Source organism: Crinia signifera, chromosome 8 (genome assembly GCF_055691185.1).
Source record: "Crinia signifera chromosome 8, ASM5569118v1, whole genome shotgun sequence".
Taxonomy (NCBI): domain Eukaryota; kingdom Metazoa; phylum Chordata; class Amphibia; order Anura; family Myobatrachidae; genus Crinia; species Crinia signifera.
The window spans coordinates 169,931,623-169,951,272 of record NC_139224.1 but is presented as its reverse complement, the minus strand read 5'-3'; the positions used below and the strand labels follow the sequence as shown (position 1 = coordinate 169,951,272).

At 43.9% G+C, this 19,650-nt stretch overlaps 1 protein-coding gene across 4 annotated transcripts in view; it reads left to right on the top strand.

Annotated features, from left to right (window-relative positions):
- Window positions 1-10,313: 10,313 nt before the first annotated feature.
- The window catches only part of ZRANB2 (zinc finger RANBP2-type containing 2), a 232,149-nt gene continuing 222,812 nt past the window's right edge, over window positions 10,314-19,650 (top strand). For 3 of the 4 annotated variants that reach the window (XR_014454542.1, XR_014454543.1, XM_083157752.1), the window contains exon 1: window positions 10,314-11,308. Coding sequence is in view for 2 of the 4 variants with exons in the window: in XM_083157752.1 (XP_083013878.1) it covers window positions 10,475-11,308 (834 nt within the window). In the remaining 2 variants the exon portion in view is untranslated. The remainder of the gene's footprint in view (window positions 11,309-19,650) is intronic. The other variant, XM_083157753.1, reaches the window with a different exon arrangement.

Genomic DNA, 19,650 nt, shown 5'->3' with positions numbered 1-19,650 from the left:
AGGACAGCTTGCTTGACTGCAGATATCTCCAGTTCCCGAACTAGATTTCTTAGCATTTAATGGAATTAAAGGTACAGCGGGGCTCGCTTCGCTCGCCCACGCTGCGGGCTCGGTGGCTCGCTACGCTCGCCACGCTATTTAAAATCAACTCCATGCCAACATGGATAGTGGAGGTATGAACTATCCATGTTGGCATGGAGTTAAGTTACTTTTTTGGACATATTTTGTGGCGAGCGTACACCCGGAAGTAGCACGGCGCCATGCTGGCGCTGTGAAACTACACAAGTACCGAATTAAAAACTAGAGAATCCCACCTACCAAATGGTACTTGGGACTAGGGGATCAGAGTTCAGGAGGCAGAGCAATCTGCCAACGAGTATATAAAACTACATACCAGGTGTGTGGAGCTGGAGCAGTAACCAGCGGCTGGAAGGCTGATATCTCTGGTTCTGGGAACAGTAGAGACAAGCTTCTAGTGTCCATCAAAGCGGGAGAGTCCAATATTTTGGAATATACCCTCAGAAAAACTCTACATCAGAAAGAACCTGAAATATCTGACTGGGGAGAGCAATTAACAGGCTTGGATGGAGACCACTGCTTTGAAGTCCGATATCTCTGGTTCCCCAGGGCCGATTTTTTTAAATTATTGTACCCATGGAAAGAGGGGACACTCAGCTTTCAGTCTAGGTACTCAGAAACCCCCCTGCATGCTCTACTGACTACGTTGATCGCTACTCTTCGACATTGACTAGGTTGACGCCTACGAATGGTTAACATACCTTAGGTCGAAAATTACAGAAGGATGACAAGTTTTTCATGTTTTTTTTTTATGGACTTGGTTCATACTTTACTATGTATACAATATCCAAGGGGATGCGGTGCACTTATACAGTGTTCATGTTGACATAGGTCAACGATGACACAAAAAACGTGAAAAACATATGTTGACCATGTCCATTTTGTCCATTAGCTTGTGTTGACCTTCTGTGAATGTTGACCTATAGTATGTCGACCATTTTTTTAAGGTGACGACCTAGTCATTGTCAATCATTAGTGGTCGACGTAGTGACTTTCAACCTAGATATTGTTGGCCCCCTATACCATCACCCTGTTATAAGTTCTACTATGGCGTAAGCTTTTGGGTGAAACCTTTGGAGTATCGATCAAAGGACGGCTAGGTCAACAGTCAATTAGTCAACATGCATGAGGTCGACATTGGCAAAAGGTGAATGCCAGAAAAAAGGTTGACATGGAAAGGTCGATATATGAAAGGTCAACATGGGTTTTCCACTTTTTTGGGTGCCAATGTTGACACCTGAACACGTGGACATACCTGCGCATGGGTCGCTTCGCTTGCCCCGCTCCACTACCGCTGCCCTCGGCACACTTTACCATTCCCAATTCAACTCCATGTGGATGATAAATTCTGAAAAAGTCACCCTTAAAAATTATATAAAAAGCTCATGTTGACATTTTCACGTGTCGACCGTAGTCATGTTGATCAACATTGTGCAAGTCATTGTGTGACTTTTTGGTGTAAACATTTTGCTTGTTGACCCAAGACCATCAGTCCGGATTCCAACCTAAATAGGTGAATTTTAAAATGTTTATATTTGACTTTTCAATGTGATGACATCTACAAATTGACAACAAAATACATGATGTCATGTCGACCTTTCCATGTCTTAAATTTACCTGTGTCGACCTTTTGTCCATTTCTACTATTTGTTGTTAATCAATACATTGCTGTCCCTTTTTTTTTACCAGGGATGGGGAACCTTCGGCCCTTTAGCTGTTGTTGAACTACACATCCCAGCATGCCTTGCTACAGTTTTGCTATTTGGCCATGTTAAAACTGTTGCAAGGCATGCTGGGATGTGTAGTTCAACAACAACGGTTCTCCAATCTTGCTTTATACCAAAGCAGCGTTGTATACAGACCACAGAAATAACAACTGCGGCTCAAAATATACACGAGGTTAAAGCAAAATAAAGCACACAAAGCAAAAATACCCTGTAAGCGACAGTATCCTGTCTTTCCCTTTAGGACCCGTCTCACTCAGTACAAAATGCTCAGCTACCAGATTCCCAAATCCGTTGGCAGTAAACTTTCCTGAATTAAGTATTTGATTAAATAAAATGCAACAACATTAATTTATCTATTTATCACAAGTTACTGCAGCCAAAAGATAAAAAATGACGCAATTGTGTTTGGGGTAAATGAGACCGTAATTCAAATTGTACATAACGCGGATGATATGGTCCCTATAATCCCTCTCTTTTAGTTGACAGAAAGTGAAGGTTTCATTTTGTTATTTATTGCTACATTTCAGATAGCGAAGAGGTCTGCTAATGTTCGCAGAAGCAAAAAGAGGCCGAGCAGTAAAGTAATAACGACTTTCAATCAATTGAAACATTTGCAATGCAATCAATATTTTTAATTATGCATCTGCTTGCAAGATTATTATCCATGATTAAAAAGATCTACAAACTCTATAAATCCAGGGTTTTCCGTTTTTTTGGAGGGATGCGGCTGCTTATTATGTCAGTAATGCAGCTTGTTACAGTATTTAACAGACAAATGAGGCTTCGTTGTGTTATTACTTTCAGCACCACGGACAGCGTGAAAACTATCCAGCGTACAACACATTGCTGGGACTGTCAACGTACAATGGTGATGTCAATAGCATTGGGATACAGTGAGGGGCAGGGCCGGATTAAGAGGGTGGCACAAGGGGTGAGTACTCCTGGGCCCACCTCTAGCTAGGGGCCCCCTGTGGTTGGCATGTATTTTTCTAAAGAATAATAATTTTGTGCATGGGAGTGGGCTAGTGCTGCAGCTTCACCTATCTACCAATGTGACAGTGACTAATGGTGCTGAGCATCAGGAGTCAAGGCACACTGACCGCACAAGTGTGCAGAGCATTACTGGGAGTTGAATAAGTCCCATGACACTTTGCACAAGAGGGCTGAGAGGTTCATGCTGAGCTCTGATTTGTGCTCATTACATGCTTCTCAGGGTCATGAAGGACAGCAGCTGCAGCATCGTCATGGGAGGGTTTTTAATCAGAGGCAATGCTGAGTCTGTGAGGTCTCCTACAGTCCTACATAGTAAAGTACAGAGGGACAAACACAGGCAAACACAGGCTTTTCATGTGATATGTATGTATATAAAATATTAATCCCCCCGCAGTTACCCATTGACCAAGTTTATATTGACTTTACTCTGTGTTTTGACATTGTAATATTCTCCTGTACAGTTTACAGCCAATAATGACAAGTGGGAGGGGGCCCCCCTGTCTATAGTGACCTGGGGCCCCCCGGAGGGCTGATGATATACTAAGAATTAGAGAGTGATAAAGTGAAGAGAGATTAAGTGCCAGCCAATCTGATTCAGGCTCTGTGCACAGTTTTAATCATGCAAAAAAAAAAATTGGGACAGACAAGGACAGCGTTCTAGCACATAGGCATTTGCAGGAACTGCGGGGCTAATTCATAGCACGGTGGCCTGTTATCGATCAACTGCCCATGCTTATGGCCAGTATTCAGAATTTGATTGGTTGCTATGGGCAACATTCCACCTTCAATAGAACTCCTATCTAGTAACTTTAAATTACTGTACTGCAATCTTTTACAATAGATCCCGAGAGGGATTATCCACTATGCGATTGGCTGTCAGGGCCATTTGTGGGTGGTTGCGTGGAGCGTCGGTATAAACGCAGGTGTGTCTTGACCGATTTCGGGGCATCTTAGCTTACGACCGCAATCATTTATGCAGCTGCAATGTCTATGGAGTCTCACTTCCAGCGTCCATGTTCCCCAACCACAGGGCTACTGAAAGGTTTGGTAATCGACTAATCTGGTCTCGCCGGCTGAAGAAGAGACATTGGACTAAGAATCGGGTGCTATACTGTAGATGTTGTATGTTGAGGCGCTGAGTTCCTGGGTCGCACAAATCCATGAGCGTGTCCATTGCTGGAAACAAAGCCTGCTTATAACCAGAATGTCTGGGGATTGCAATAAATGCATATTCTCTCTGGTTCAGTAATAAAATTGCTGCTCGCTAAGCTCCTACACAGATAAATGACTTTCAGCAGCAGAGACAGTGCACAAGTGCTCAGCAAATATGCCGGAATCTAACTAATGGCTTATGCCATTAGTGTGAGAAATATATTTTGTGTTCTTTCATTGCGCATTAAACACGTGCCTGAAATTACAAGCAGCCGCTGCCTGGGAAGACAAGTCGTACCAATGTACTGCTGCAAAACAGGGGAAATGTCTGTCGTTTAAAAACCAGCTCCACTCCAGGTTTGATGGGATTGTTCTGAGGGGTTAAAGCGGGCAGCTTACGGCGTACTTACAGCATTATTGGATTTGGGATCTGGAATGAAAGCAAACTGCTCAGTAACCTGAAAATGTTCCCGGGCGCCGACCATCTGTCCGTCATACTGTAAATATATTTTGGAACTTCAGTATTGAGCAGGTGGTGGGGGTATAGCGTGTAATAAGATTTATTAAGGCAATAAATAATGTTTATTGAGAAGCGACAACAGAAAGAAACAATAAGTGCCTAAACCCTAGGCGGCTACCGATCACCTTTCCTTTACTTAGTACAAGCGTGGGAATACAACTTGGTACCTCGGACCTGTCTGCAGAGGTAACAGAACATAGGAATAATGACCAAGAGCTCATTCACGCATTCGACTTTCTTACAAATGTTCCCTGGTAATAAATGCAGTGCACACACACTGAGTGGCCAAATTATTATGACCACTTGACACGTACAGTATACGCAGGTCGGCCATAACTTCACGTTGTTGCCACTAGAGGGCGAGATAGCTATAAAAAGGGAATGCAGGACAAGTGAAGCATCAATTGCACTGTGTTGCTTGCAAAGAAATGGGCAAAAACCATCGGAACCGGTATCAACAAAGCGGCTGCATTGTGATGTGTCCGAGAGCAGCAGTTATTAATGTTAACAGAGAGTGGACTACCAAGCAGAAAACCGGGTCTCAACGTCAGGCTTGTGGTCGTCACAGGCTACTGAATGCTCGATCTGAAAGGAGACTCGCCAGAGTTGTCCAGTCCAACAGAAGAGCAACAGTACGTCACATTGTGGGGAATCTTAATCAAGGAGCAGCTGAGAAGGTCTCTGAACAAACTGTTCACTGCACATTACACCGTCTAGGCTAAGGAAGCCGACGACCTGTTCGAACGCCTCTACTGTCTGCCTTGAAGAGCAGATGTCTCCAGGTCACAAAGGAGCACAAGGATTGGACAGTAGATGACTGGAAAAGGGTCATGTGGTCTGATGAATCGTGTTTTGAGTTACACCTTGCGAATGGCAGGGTGCGAACATGGAGAAAACAGCACGAAATCATGGACCCCAACTGCATTGCCACAACACGTCCAGCTGGTGGAGGCAATATTATGGTTTGGGGATGTTTTCTTGGCATTGTATGGGTCCTTTGATTCCTGTGGAACAACGTCTGAATGGCCATGGGTATATGAGTACATCCTGTTATGTTAATGGTGTACCCTGCCGGGGATGGCTACTTCCAGCAGGACAATGCTCCCTGTCATAAAGCTGGCATTGTCCGCAGATGGTCCGAAGAGCATTACAGAGACTTTACCTTGCTTAGTTGGCTGTGCAATCACCAGATCTCAATCCAATTGGGAATCTTTGGGATGAGATCGAAAGGGCCATCAGGCAGTTGGATCCAGTACCAGCAAATTTGAAAGTGCAGTTCATCGGATACAGTCTCAAATTCCTCATACCACCTACCAACATCCAGAATCCATGCAGTATTATGGGAAAAAGGTGATCCAACATTGTATTGAGGGAGTGGTAATAATAATTTGGCCGTATGTGCTCATGTACAAACCCTGACAGCGAGTTACACACCAAAAAACCGCTGGGCGCCGGCGGCTGACATCATGTGAAAGAGCCGCCTGCCCTGTCTCGTCTTAGCACTCGTAAATAAAAGTCAGATCAGACTGTTCAGTCGGTACATCCCCTCGCATGGTATCGAATAGATTTGGCCGGGCGGCAGGTGTCGTTAAACTGCTCACTATGCAGCGAACAGCCGCTGATTAGCGAGCTGTACTGAAACCCCCCCCCCCCTTTTATACAGTGTCATGAGGGAACACTAACGGCCCTCACAACTTTTATTCTCTGCCTTTTTATTGCAAACTTAGAGCTCAACTAATTTAATTTCACCTCATCAGACTAAACCCTCTGTTTGTCCCCGAGCACCGGCCGCCTGTAGAATTCCGTTTTGGAAAATGGCATTTTTGCGACTGTAAATGTCTCATTACTTGCGATTGAAGCCCATTAGGCCCCAGGTCACTCTCCCAGGTATTGCCGGAAACACAACGTCGTTACCAAACGCTCGTCATACAAACACTTCTCCCCCCCCCCCCCCAATGAAATTGTTGCAAACACCAATTTTGTATATTTTAGAATCCCCAGCACTGTAGGTAATTTAGCGCGGCTGTGTGAATCGCAAGTGAATTAACATTACGCCACAGTGCTTAATCACAGCCTGTTAATACTAATTTTCTGGATAATGCCCAAATAATGATACTTCTGACAATTTCAAGGGTGCTTACCTTAATTATGAACTTTTGGTTTATGTAAAGAGCATGTCAGGCTTAATTACTCCTCTTGTTAGTATTTCTGAACAAAGAAAGCTCAGAGAAATCTGCGCAGCACTGTACTGGAATATACAAAAAGTGCTTTAATCACATTATAGAAATGTTTTTGTACTTGGCAAGGTGGAGACCCCCGAGGATGGCTTTGTTTATGTCATCTTCCACTAGAGTTGCGTATTTGTAGCTTTACAGGGCCCATACATAAAGTACCCACTGGATGCAGTGGAGTGATGTTTGGCCAGTGATCATGTACAGTGCAGTGAATGATTAGTGAGGGTGGATGTAGAAAATAATCATTTGCAGAGTGAAAGGCGGTGAGCATTTGGGGGAGGTAACGGGGGAGTGGCTACAAAAACAGAGGCGTGTCACTACCGTTATCTGGGTGTGACCAAGTCAGCCGCTAGAAATTCGTTCCCAGTGTACCTGGCCCTGGTGTCTTAGTTGATTTTTGAGAAACAGTAGGAGTTCGATGGTGCAACCAATATGAAACTGACGTTCCCAATGTTACAACATTTAGGCCTAATTCAGAGGTGGATGCGTTTACGAACATCTCCAATCCATACTTACCTACTTTTTAGGTCTCCTCTCCAGGAGGAGCCCGTAGAGGATTCCCTGCAGGACAATTCAGGGGGCGGGACTAAATGGTCTCATCATTAGGCCCCGCCTCACACATCGGTAAACACCCGTGATTTGTGGATCTGGGTTCGTTGCGATCCATTTATTTAGCCCCGCTACCTTGTCAAAGTCCCTGTGATTATTACCCAACCCTGCCCACTTCCTAGTGAACCGTCAACTCTTCCAGGGCTGTGGGAGACTACACCGAAAATCAGGAGCCACCTGCAGCTTCCAAGAGTGTTGACAGAACACTTGAATCTCTTCCCTCCTGTGCTCCTCATAGAAAACCAGAAAAAGGAAAACTGCGCTCTGAGGAAGAAATGATCACACAGCGTGTAAAATGTAAAAAAAATATTTATTAACCTATTACATAAAACATACTAAAATAAAATAATTGTTGCAAAGAGTAGTTGAGCATTGAATCAGGGAAAAGGAAAATTTGTCCTCATGTAAATTGGATCCTGTTCCTATTTGGACTTAAATGACAATGGTGTAGAAGCTTATTGGGACAGTTTATGATGTACCACTCACGATTCCCGGGATGGACCTGCTGTAGTTGGCAATGGCCGATGGAGATTGACCCTTTGGAGTGGTAATAGCCGTTTTATACCTATTCTATGTGTGATGATGGGTGACCTGCAATGTGTTAATTAGAGAAAAGTGCAGGTGCAAATGGGGGGGGGGGGTTCAGCCTATACATCCGAAAATGGCAAAGTAACATAACAGAATAGGAGTATGTTAGAGGGCATAGTAAAAAGATTTGTGGTGCCTTAAAATTTTTTATATGGCTGCAATATGCATTTAAAAAAAAAAACCACTGGGGAAAAAAAATGCACTCCTAAAATCTGGGTAATATGAGAATGGGTATAAAGTATACCGTAGATTTGGGTAAATTGAAGGCACGTTCAGAAACAACAGATTACTTCCACCTGCAAGCCTAAAAATACTTGTCCTACACATAGAGTATTCCACTATACCTGCCGCATACCTTGTACCCCCATTTCCATCACTTGTACTTTTTCACCCCAAAACTGGCATCTCATTACTAATTAATCTTTTAATTAAATAAAAACTTCACAAAGTGTCTAATTAGTCATTAAGTGGTGAATGTCCAAAGAGTTCTGAACCAAGTGGTGACATTTTTACCCCAAAATAAGGATTTTCAACAACTTTTCCCCCCGCTCAGAAGGCACTATCCTTGAAATCGTTAACAAAACATGAATAACGCCACATGAATAATGCTAAATGAATAGACGATGTCAGTCCTCTGCATGGAACGTTTGTAGAGAAGAGCAAAAAGACCACTCCGCTAGCCTCCAAACTTTCAAGTGTTCCCTGAAAACTCATCTCTTCAGGCAAGCCTATCATATTTATATACCACACGCAGAACCCTCTGAGGCACTTATGTATTATATAGATTCCCTTCTGGACCTACTGTACAAGCTATGCTATTACTGGTGCCTGTCCTTGTGTTTCCCTCCTATATCCCTATAGATTGTAAGCTTGAAGCAGGGCCCTCCTACCTCCAAGTCTGTCTGCTGTTACCCAGATTGTTTTATCACTGTCTACTATTGTAAAGCGCAACGGAATCTGCTGCGCTATATAAGACGCTGTAACGGAATCTGCTGCGCTATATAAGACACTGTAACGGAATCTGCTGCGCTATATAAAACACTGTAACGGAATCTGCTGCGCTATATAAGACACTGTAACGGAATCTGCTGCACTATATAAGACACTGTAACGGAATCTGCTGCACTATATAAGACACTGTAACGGAATCCGCTGCACTATATAAGAAACTGTAACGGAATCTGCTGCGCTATATAAGACACTAACGGAATCTGCTGCGCTATATAAGACACTGTAACGGAATCTGCTGCGCTATATACGACACTGTAACGGAATCTGCTGCGCTATATAAGACACTGTAACTGAATCTTCTGCGCTATATAACACAATGTAACGGAATCTGCTTCGCTATATAAGACACTGTAACGGAATCTGCTGTGCTATATAAGACACTGTAACGGAATCTGCTGTGCTATATAAGACACTGTAACGGAATCTGCTGCGCTATATAAGACACTGTAATGGAATCTGCTGTGATATATAAGATACTGTAACGGAATCTGCTGCGCTATATAAGACACTGTAATGGAACCTGCTGCGCTATATAAGACGCTGTAACAGAATCCGCTGCACTATATAAGAAACTGTAACGGAATCTGCTGCGCTATATAAGACACTAATGGAATCTGCTGCGCTATATAAGACACTGTAACGGAATCCGCTGCGCTATATAAGACACTGTAACGGAATCTGCTGCGCTATATAAGACACTGTAACGGAATGTGTTGCGCTATATAAGACACTGTAACGGAATCTACTGCGCTATATAAGACACTGTAATGGAACCTGCTCGCTATATAAGACACTGCAACGGAATCTGCTGCGCTATATAAGACACTGTAACAGAATCTGCTGCGCTATATAAGACGCTGTAACGGAATATGCTGCGCTATATAAGACGCTGTAACGGAATATGCTGCGATATATAAGACACTGTAACTGAATCTGCTGCGCTATATAACACACTAATGGAATCTGCTGCGCTATATAAGACACTGTAACGGAATCTGCTGCGCTATATAAGACACGGTAATGGAATCTGCTGCGATATATAAGAAACTGTAACGGAATCTGCTGCGATATATAAGAAACGGTAACGGAATCTGCTGCGCTATATAAGACACTGTAACGGTATCTGCTGCGCTATATAAGACGCTGTAACGGAATCTGCTGCGCTATATAAGATACTGTAACGGAATCTGCTGCGCTATATAAGACGCTGTAACGGAATCTGCTGCGCTATATAAGACACTGTAACGGAATCTGCTGCGCTATATAAAACACTGTAACGGAATCTGCTGCGCTATATAAGACACTGTAACGGAATCTGCTGCACTATATAAGACACTGTAACGGAATCCGCTGCACTATATAAGAAACTGTAACGGAATCTGCTGCGCTATATAAGACACTGTAACGTTTGTAGCCTACCTGAGCAGACGTGCAGAGTGTGAGCTCCAGCCTTCCAGTGCAGTGAGAGTTCCGCCCCCAGCTTCCCCAGGCTTGGGGCACCTTTCCTGGGAAAAGCAAAAGGCAAGCACCCGGTGCGGGGTTGCCTGGAGCAAAAGAGCATAATGGTGAAGGGTGTCAGCAGGAGACCAGCAGCCCGCAAAGCTGGCCCTAAGACCCCCAGGACTGGTGCAGCTACAAGGTCCAGAAGATCTGACCCAGTACCTGAAATCATGGCTGCAGATGAGAACAGTGGCATGAAGGACCCCCCAGAAGATCCCGGAGGTACCCCTGCACCTAGCCTGGTGCGGGGAGAAGAGATGGGAGAACCTGCTGCGAAAGCATCCAGCGGTGGCAAAGAAACAACTGCCGTGGGGGGTACAAGTTTCATGCTGTTGAGTGAATCTTCTTTTGATGAAGATGAAGACAGGCACTTTGATTTGATGTGTCTGCAGGACTTGAGACGTGAAATAGTGTTTGTTAACCGTAAGCTGCAGAAAGCCAAGGAAAAACGCAATGCTATTTCCAAATGGGATCAGTGCACACTGGATAACATTGTCTCAAGACATTTAAAAAGTCTGAATAAGATAGAACGCCGTATACAGCTTAAAGAGATGGATGGCATCAGCTGTGAAAAATCTCCAGCACTGCATGAGTCAACTGCACACCAGGTGGTTAATCTTTCCCACGCTGTCAAGCTGTGCTCTGACCTAGATTCCAGCAGTGAGGGAACCAGGAAGACACCTGCAGTGAAACCTGAGAACGTGGCAGCTACTATGCTAGAGGAATCTGACAAGGAAACACTGAACGGGACAGAGGCTGCAGGCAAGATGCTAACTGTGGCTAAAACAGCGAGTGTGAAACCGGCAGTGATCGGAGGAGAGAGAGAGGTGCCGTCTGGGTTCATCACAACAGGAGCAGCAGTGAGTAAGACCAAGGCAGGGGATCCCCAGGACACTGTAAGTACTGATTATGTGATGAATGAGCCAGAGGAGGACAGTGCGTTCCTGGGGACCCCTGTGGTCTTCAAGGAACACCAGAGTAACTTACCAGACTGTCTTTCAGCCTCAGAATGTAAAGCAGTATTGGAAAAAGCGGCACTGATTTCTGATGTCTTAAAGTACAAAAAAGGAAAGGCTGTTAAAAATGTGATAGACAGTCAAGTTGCAGGGCCAAGTCATGCATGTGAAACTGAGAAAAAGAAAGTGTCTTTCTCAAGTAAAAGTAATAATGTGGTGATTTCTTGTGAACCTGTTATAACAGCAGAAGGTAATGTTGGGAAAAAGTCGACATGTGAAATGCTGACACAGGGTCAAAAAAGACTAAATGTGGACACTTTAAACAGTAATGAAATGGTTGTTTTTGAGACTGTTTTTGGGGCCATTGGTGCACCTGAAGGTGCAAGGGGTGCCTTAAAGCTAATTTCTAGTCAAATTAACAAACAGAAAAGTATTGAAAATGTTGCAAATGATGTGTCGACACCAATATCTTATGCAAAGGCAGTTTGTCAAAATGAAGGCATGAAAGAAAATGTCTTAAATCATGAAGGGCCTGTAAAGAGTTCTTATGGTAGGCGTCACTTGCTCCAATTTAAATGGATTGGCAAAACAGAAACCCCCTCGCAGTCAGACTTTTTAAATATGATTTTTTCTCTAAATTGCCATGCCGGTGATCTGTCGGCGTGTATACACCCCGACAGATCTCCCTTCTTTGATGTGAGTTTCTTATCCCCTTATAAGATGCACAAAGTGTTTGAAGAATGGGAGAGGAAAAAAGCAGAGGAAAAATATGAGGGTTTTATAGTGACGGCCACATCCTCCAGGCCTGAGTATGTGAGAATTAAGATCTTAGTCAGGAATGACTTAATTCCAGCCGAGGATATTGAATTTTGGTTAAACAGAAATTGCACAGTCAAGAGCAAACTCACTAAAATTGGGTATACGCTTGGAGTGTGGGGAGGTGCTTGGTCGGTCCTGGTAAAATTACATCAGATAGAGGGAAAGACCTTGCACCTACCATCGGCGGCGTATATTGGTAGAGATAGGATCCAAGTATTCTACCCTGACCAGCCCCGCACGTGTTTCAAATGTGGCCAGATCGGTCATAATAGCAGTGAATGTGGGGAACAGAAATGTAACATGTGTAATGAAGTCGGCCATGCTTCAAACACGTGCAATAAGGTGAAATGCAACCTGTGTGGCCAGGTGGGACACCCATACAGCAGGTGCCCAAATTCTGCTAAGAATCCCACAAACAATCCACAGAGTAACGAAAATTATGCAAAAGCCATAATTAATAAAGACCAGCAAGTAGAGTGGGTGGCAGACTCAAAAGGAGAAGAGGAACCTTTTCAAATGGTAAAAAAAAAGGGAAAAAGTCCTGTAAAAAGGTGATAGAAACCAACCTAAATCTTTCAAACAGATTCCTAGCTTTCTCTGAGAGTGAGGATGAAGAGGAGTCTGGGATTGGTGAGGGTGATATAGTTAAACAAAAAGAAGGCCTAGTTTTCAAACCAAGTGGAAAAAAAAAAAAAATTGAGAAAATAATTGACAAAATTAAAGACAGGCAAAGTGAACAGAGGGAGAAGGAGACCTCTAAGCATAGGAAAGGGGCAAGCAATATTAGTACCAATATCAGGGCCACAAAAGGTAAAGCTAATAAAAGAATAGCCCATGAAGAATCGGAAGTATCAGGTGAAGATGCCCTTAGGAAATCTAAACTTCAAAAGAGCAAAACTCCTGAGGCAAATATTCCAACTGAAAGCAACCCAGAAATAGATAAGGAAAGTAAACCGCCAGACATCAGCGTAAACCCAGATGGTTTGTCTGAAGGTATGGAAGTGGTCACGAATGACATGGGTGGAGGAGAGAGAATGGATGGTGATGGTAATGGTGAAATAAATAAGAGCTTATGTTAAATCCTTTACAAATTTATTTATGGATCCCCATCTCATTAAATGTGCCACTCTTAATGTGGCATCAATATCATCTGGTAGGGCCCAGCTTATGGCCTATGATTTTTTGAATGGCAAGGATTTTGACATACTTTTCCTTCAGGAGACCAGAACGAGAACCCTCGAGGTCCTGCATAGGGCTAAGAGGGAATGGACCAGGGGTCCCTCGTTTTGGTCTCTTGCGGCTGAGCCCTACAGTGGGGTGGCGGTTCTTTTTACCGACAAGGTAACCATAAATAGATTTGTAGAACTGGAGGTAGGAAGGTGTATAGTTTTGGACGTTAACCTTAGGGGACAGGACCTGAGGCTAATTAACATCTATGGCCCCCAATCACCTTGGGACAGGAAATGTCTTTTCGGGTTAATAAAACCTTTTCTGTTCACAGCTCAGCAGGTCATTTTTGGTGGTGACTTTAACACTGTCACCAGGCCAAAAGATAGAGGAGGGCCCAAAAATAATAAGACCCTGGGCTATGATGCAAATTTCTTAGTTAGTATGGTAGGACAGGCTGGTCTGGAGGATGTTCATGTCAAGCATTTCCCAGACCTCACGGGTTTCACTTATTTTTGTGGTAAGCGTAGGTCTAGAATAGATAGATTTTTTGTTAAAGGAGGTTCGAAAACTCTGCCCCCCAAGGTAGAGCCAGTAGAATTCTCTGACCACTGTTTTTTCTCTTTCTCCTTGAATGCTTCAGAGACCATCCAGAAAGGGAGGGGTCTATGGAGGTTGAATGCTGAACTCCTGAAGAATGAGGGCGTGATGCAGTCTCTCAGAGATCTCCTGATGGATCATGAATCGCTGTTGGAGGCAGGATGGAGTAGATCTGAGTGGTGGGAGGTTTTTAAAAAGAAAGTCCAGGGTTTCTTCAAGAGGCTGGTAAGGAAAAAGAACTTGATAAAAAAAAATACCTACTATGCTCTGAAAAGGGAATTAGATTTCCTGATCTCTGAGAATGGAGATGGTGGGGAAATCTCCAGAGTGAAGGCTCAGATGAAGGAATACCAATATAATCGGTTAGCTTCTTTGACCCTGGAGAGGGATTTCGGTACATACCACTCGCCGGATCCCTACCAGGATTGTAAGAGGAGGACTGAAGTTAAGGAAATCAGAGGTCTACATGACAATCAGGGTGTGCTTCAGGAGGGGAAAGAAGGCATCCTGAGAGTTGTGAAGGACTATTACTCTGACCTTCTGTCTGAGAAATCACTTATCGGAGAAAAGATGGAATCGTTTCTGAGGGAGACCCCAGGTCTGGTGAATCCAGGTACCTCTCTTGATTGTTTGTGCAACAGAATAAGTGTAGAAGAAGTGAGGGAAGCGATTGGTGGATTGTCACCAAAGAAGTCACCCGGACCTGATGGTCTAACATCGGAATTTTATAAAGAACTGTCTGATGTCATCGCTCCCCGTCTTACGGAGGTGTTTAATACCTGTTTGGAGAAAGGTGAACTGTCTCCTTCCATGAGACGGTCGGCGCTTATTCTGTTGTTCAAAGGTAAGGATCGTACTCGTATTGAGAATTGGCGCCCCATCGCCCTCCTCAATACAGATAGAAAGATTTTGGCAAAAGTATTTTTCAACAGAATAATAGAGTTCTCAAAAGCTCTTCTTTCATCTTCCCAGCATTGCACCGTGAAAGGGCGTAGCACCTTTAGTGCAGTCCTTGGTGTCCGGGAGGCCGTGGAGCGGTGTAGGGCTGGAAAGTTTGGAAAATATCTGCTGGCTTTGGACCAATCCAAGGCTTTTGACCGTGTCAACCATAAGTACCTCTGGGCTTTACTGGAAAGGTATGGCTTCCCGGGGAAGATGGTAGATTGGCTCAAAATTCTATATAGTAAGGCCGAGAGCTTCCCTCTTGTCAATGGTTGGGTAGGGCCCTCCTTTAGTGTGGACTCGGGAGTACGTCAGGGATGCCCCCTGAGCTCTCTTCTCTATGTTTTTGCGATCGATCCTCTGATAAGGAGGATTGAGAACAGCGCATTGGAGGGACTGCAGCTGGCTCCGGATTTCACGCTAAGGGTGACAGCCTATGCGGACGATGTCACCATAATTCTGTCATCTGTGGCAGAGGCGGGTGTCATTGACCAACTAGTCCAGAATTACTCTGTGACTTCCGGTTCAAAAGTGAACAAAGACAAGAGTGAAGTTTTCTGGATGGGGGAGGGAGGGAAGGAGTTTCCCCTCCCGGACACCTTCCCCGTGGCCAGTGATAGCATCAAAGTTTTAGGCATCCATTTCGACCATGGTGATTATGCCACAGCAAATTGGGAAAGGAAGCTGGAGGATGCGACCAAGAAAGTAAACCTATGGAAAAGTAAAAAATTTTCCCTGAGGGAAAGGGTGGACATATGCAAGACCTATTTGGTACCAATGTTCATGTATGTCAGCTACGTCTGTTGTTTGCCACAATCGCTGTGGTCCAGACTATGTTCTCTGTTTTTCCACATGTTTTGGGGAAACAAGATGAACATGGTCAAGAGAGGTATTGTGTACAGATCGAGGGCAGAGGGAGGCCAAGATATGGTCAACCCTGTAGTCTTCTTCACAACAGCTTTTCTAAAGCTGAATATTGGTAGCATCTTTATGGAAGACCCCCCTCGATGGGTACAGGGTTTTCTGGAGTGGTGGAATCCCTTTTCCAGAGCGTGGATAGAGGGAGGCCGACTGAAAAAGCCCTGGACTGGCAGAGGATACCTTCCGATCTACGTGATTCTGGCCATTAGGATGATTACCAAGTGGGGTGTGGCAGTTGGAGATGTAAGGGACCTCTCGAGGAAGGAGTTGGGGAAGAGGGTCTTGCAAATCTACTTCCTGGCCCCGCTGGCTTTGAGAGATTGTCCAGGCACCGTCTGTTCAGCTGGGTTGAAGTTGCTCAATGACCGACGGATCCCTCTGAATTTTAGAGACATTGCCTGGCTCTCGTTCCAAGGGAAGCTCTATGTTGGAGGGAACCTTAAGTTTAAAAGGACCAATGATCGTGGTTGTCCACGGGAGGAATGTCTTGGGGAGGAGGAGACTATAGACCACTTTTTTCTTAAGTGTCCCTTCAATGTTGAAGTTTATAGATCGGTGTCAATCTCACTGGGCATTCCTTGTCTTTCGGGGCTTAGTTATCCGGAATGGGCCTACGGTGCTTTCAAGAGATATGGGGATTTTGATTTGTGCACCATTTATATAGTTAGTTTAGTTGTTAGGTACCACACGTGGCATGCACGGTGTCATATTGGAATCAGGAAAAAGGTCCTTCCTCTTAGGATGGTGGTGGATCTTATCCTACAGGATGTAAAGGTGGTGATGGATAAGGAAAGGGAAAAGCTAGATGCTATCAGCTGGTCTCGCCTGTGGGGCCAGCTGAAACCTCCTTAGTAGGTGGCGTCTGGTGTAATCCCGGACCTTCTGGGAACTTTTCTTCTTTAAACACGTAGTGCATGTTTTCCTTCATTTTTTTTAAAGGAAAGGTTTATATACACATCCCTAGCATAAGTCTTATTTAATTTATGTTGGTGAATTGAATGTAAGGGGGGAGTGTTTGATTTAAATGAATGTCTTGTGGGCATGGGTTATATAAGTTTATGTTTCAAGGTGGTGGGTATCAAGGGTGTGGTGATGGTTGGGTGGTTAAATTGTTTTGCATGTTGATGGTTTCCTCGAGGCTTGAATGATGAATATATGGGGAGTATGGGGATGAATGATGGATAAAAGATGATGGATAAGTGATTCTCTTAGTAAAAAATGGGTTTCAAATTTTTTTCTTTAATGTTATAGTTTCATTTATAATTCTATATATATATATATATATATATATGTTTTGGTTTATATGAGGCAGATTGCTATATGTTTTGTTCTTGTGCTATTTTGATTCTAGGTATATGTATTCATTACTTTCCTTATTTATTATGTATATACTGGTTTTTAAATTTTTGTACATATGGATGAAATCTTCAATAAAAGAAGCATCGACACTAACGGAATCTGCTGCGCTATATAAGACACTGTAACGGAATCTGCTGCGCTATATACGACACTGTAACGGAATCTGCTGCGCTATATAAGACACTGTAATGCAATCTGCTGCGCTATATAAGACACTGTAACTGAATCTTCTGCGCTATATAACACAATGTAACGGAATCTGCTGCGCTATATAAGACACTGTAACGGAATCTGCTGTGCTATATAAGACACTGTAACGGAATCTGCTGTGCTATATAAGACACTGTAACGGAATCTGCTGCGCTATATAAGACACTGTAATGGAATCTGCTGCGATATATAAGATACTGTAACGGAATCTGCTGCGCTATATAAGACACTGTAATGGAACCTGCTGCGCTATATAAGACGCTGTAACAGAATCCGCTGCACTATATAAGAAACTGTAACGGAATCTGCTGCGCTATATAAGACACTAATGGAATCTGCTGCGCTATATAAGACACTGTAACGGAATCCGCTGCGCTATATAAGACACTGTAACGGAATCTGCTGCGCTATATAAGACACTGTAACGGAATGTGCTGCGCTATATAAGACACTGTAACGGAATCTACTGCGCTATATTAGACACTGTAATGGAACCTGCTCGCTATATAAGACACTGCAACGGAATCTGCTGCGCTATATAAGACACTGTAACAGAATCTGCTGCGCTATATAAGACGCTGTAACGGAATATGCTGCGCTATATAAGACGCTGTAACGGAATATGCTGCGATATATAAGACACTGTAACTGAATCTGCTGCGCTATATAACACACTAATGGAATCTGCTGCGCTATATAAGACACTGTAACGGAATCTGCTGCGCTATATAAGACACGGTAATGGAATCTGCTGCGATATATAAGAAACTGTAACGGAATCTGCTGCGATATATAAGAAACGGTAAGGGAATCTGCTGCGCTATATAAGACACTGTAATGGTATCTGCTGCGCTATATAAGACGCTGTAACGGATTCTGCTGCGCTATCTGACACTGTAATGGAACCTGCTGCGCTATATAAGACACTGTAACGGAATGTGCTGCGCTATATAAGACACTGTAATGATATCTGCTGCGCTATATAAGACACTGTAACGGAATCTGCGGCGCTATATAAGACACTGTAACGGAATCTGCTGCTCTATATAAGACACTGCAACGGAATCTGCTGCTCTATATAAGACACTGTAACGGAATCTACTGCGCTATATAAGACACTGTAAATAAATAAATAAATAGAGGGCCGTCCTGTGTCCGGGTGACTGCCCTCTCCCAGTGATGGTTCTGTCACTTTCCTTCCCTCAGCAAAGACAGATGAACAGTGGGAGCCAGGAGAACAAAGTGCTGTGTTATTTATATTGTTGGGGTTTCATTAATGGCTTCTCATTACCGACGTTTAGCGGAGTCAGCCATTAGCCGACTAATCCACTATTCATGAGAATCAGGACTATCAATCCACTAGTAACCAGTGACATCAGTAACGTCAGCGGTCCCTGGGTCCAAGCTAGATTCTGCAACATACAGTAGGGTTATGCTCTGTCATTTCTCCCGGGACCCCGGCCCAGTAGCATCTTTCTTGTCACTCCGAGCATGTTACAAAAATGTCTGACTTTTTTCAAAGAAACCTTTCAACAATTTGTCAAACATAAAACTTTAGAGATGCTGACTGTAGGCAGGGAAGTAGAACACCTTACCGGGCCCAGGTAGTTTTAAAGGGGTGTGACCTAATTGTGGGAGACGTGGCCAAGCACCCTCAAAATAAACTACAAAAACTTTAAGCCCCTCCCCGGCCGCACCGAAGCTCAGCACACAGCAGCTTGTGCTGATTTGAGATGAGCTGCAGCAGCTGCTGGTGCGAGGTAATGGAACCCCCACTGGGCCCCTCCATCAGACCTGGGCCCAGAACAACCTGGGAGGGCTTCTTTAATTGCCCCATTGGTCAGTCCGCTGTAAATTCCCAGAGCAGATGCGGTAATTATTTTCTTCACCATCCACCCTGGTGTGACCCTAGAGGTGGCAGATGTCAGTTTGCTGAGTTAATTCCCAGGCAGAACGATAGCACTTAATAGCATAACATTGTATCTATATCATTTTCTTTCTCAATTACTGACAAGCAAATTGTATTTGTCAATATCAGCAAGATAAAAACCTAAATTATATTTTTTTCTATACTGCAATTATAAATCTTGTTTTCTTTGAAACATTTATCAGTTTCTAACACTTAGAGCAGGGGTGGGGAACCTCAGGCCCGGGGGCTGTATGCGGCCCCAGTAGCCGGTCTGAGTGGCCCGCCCACCCGTCCGGCGGCTTAGCCGGGAGTCAAGTACAGGGGAATTCTCACGAGAGGTCGGTAGTTCTCGCAA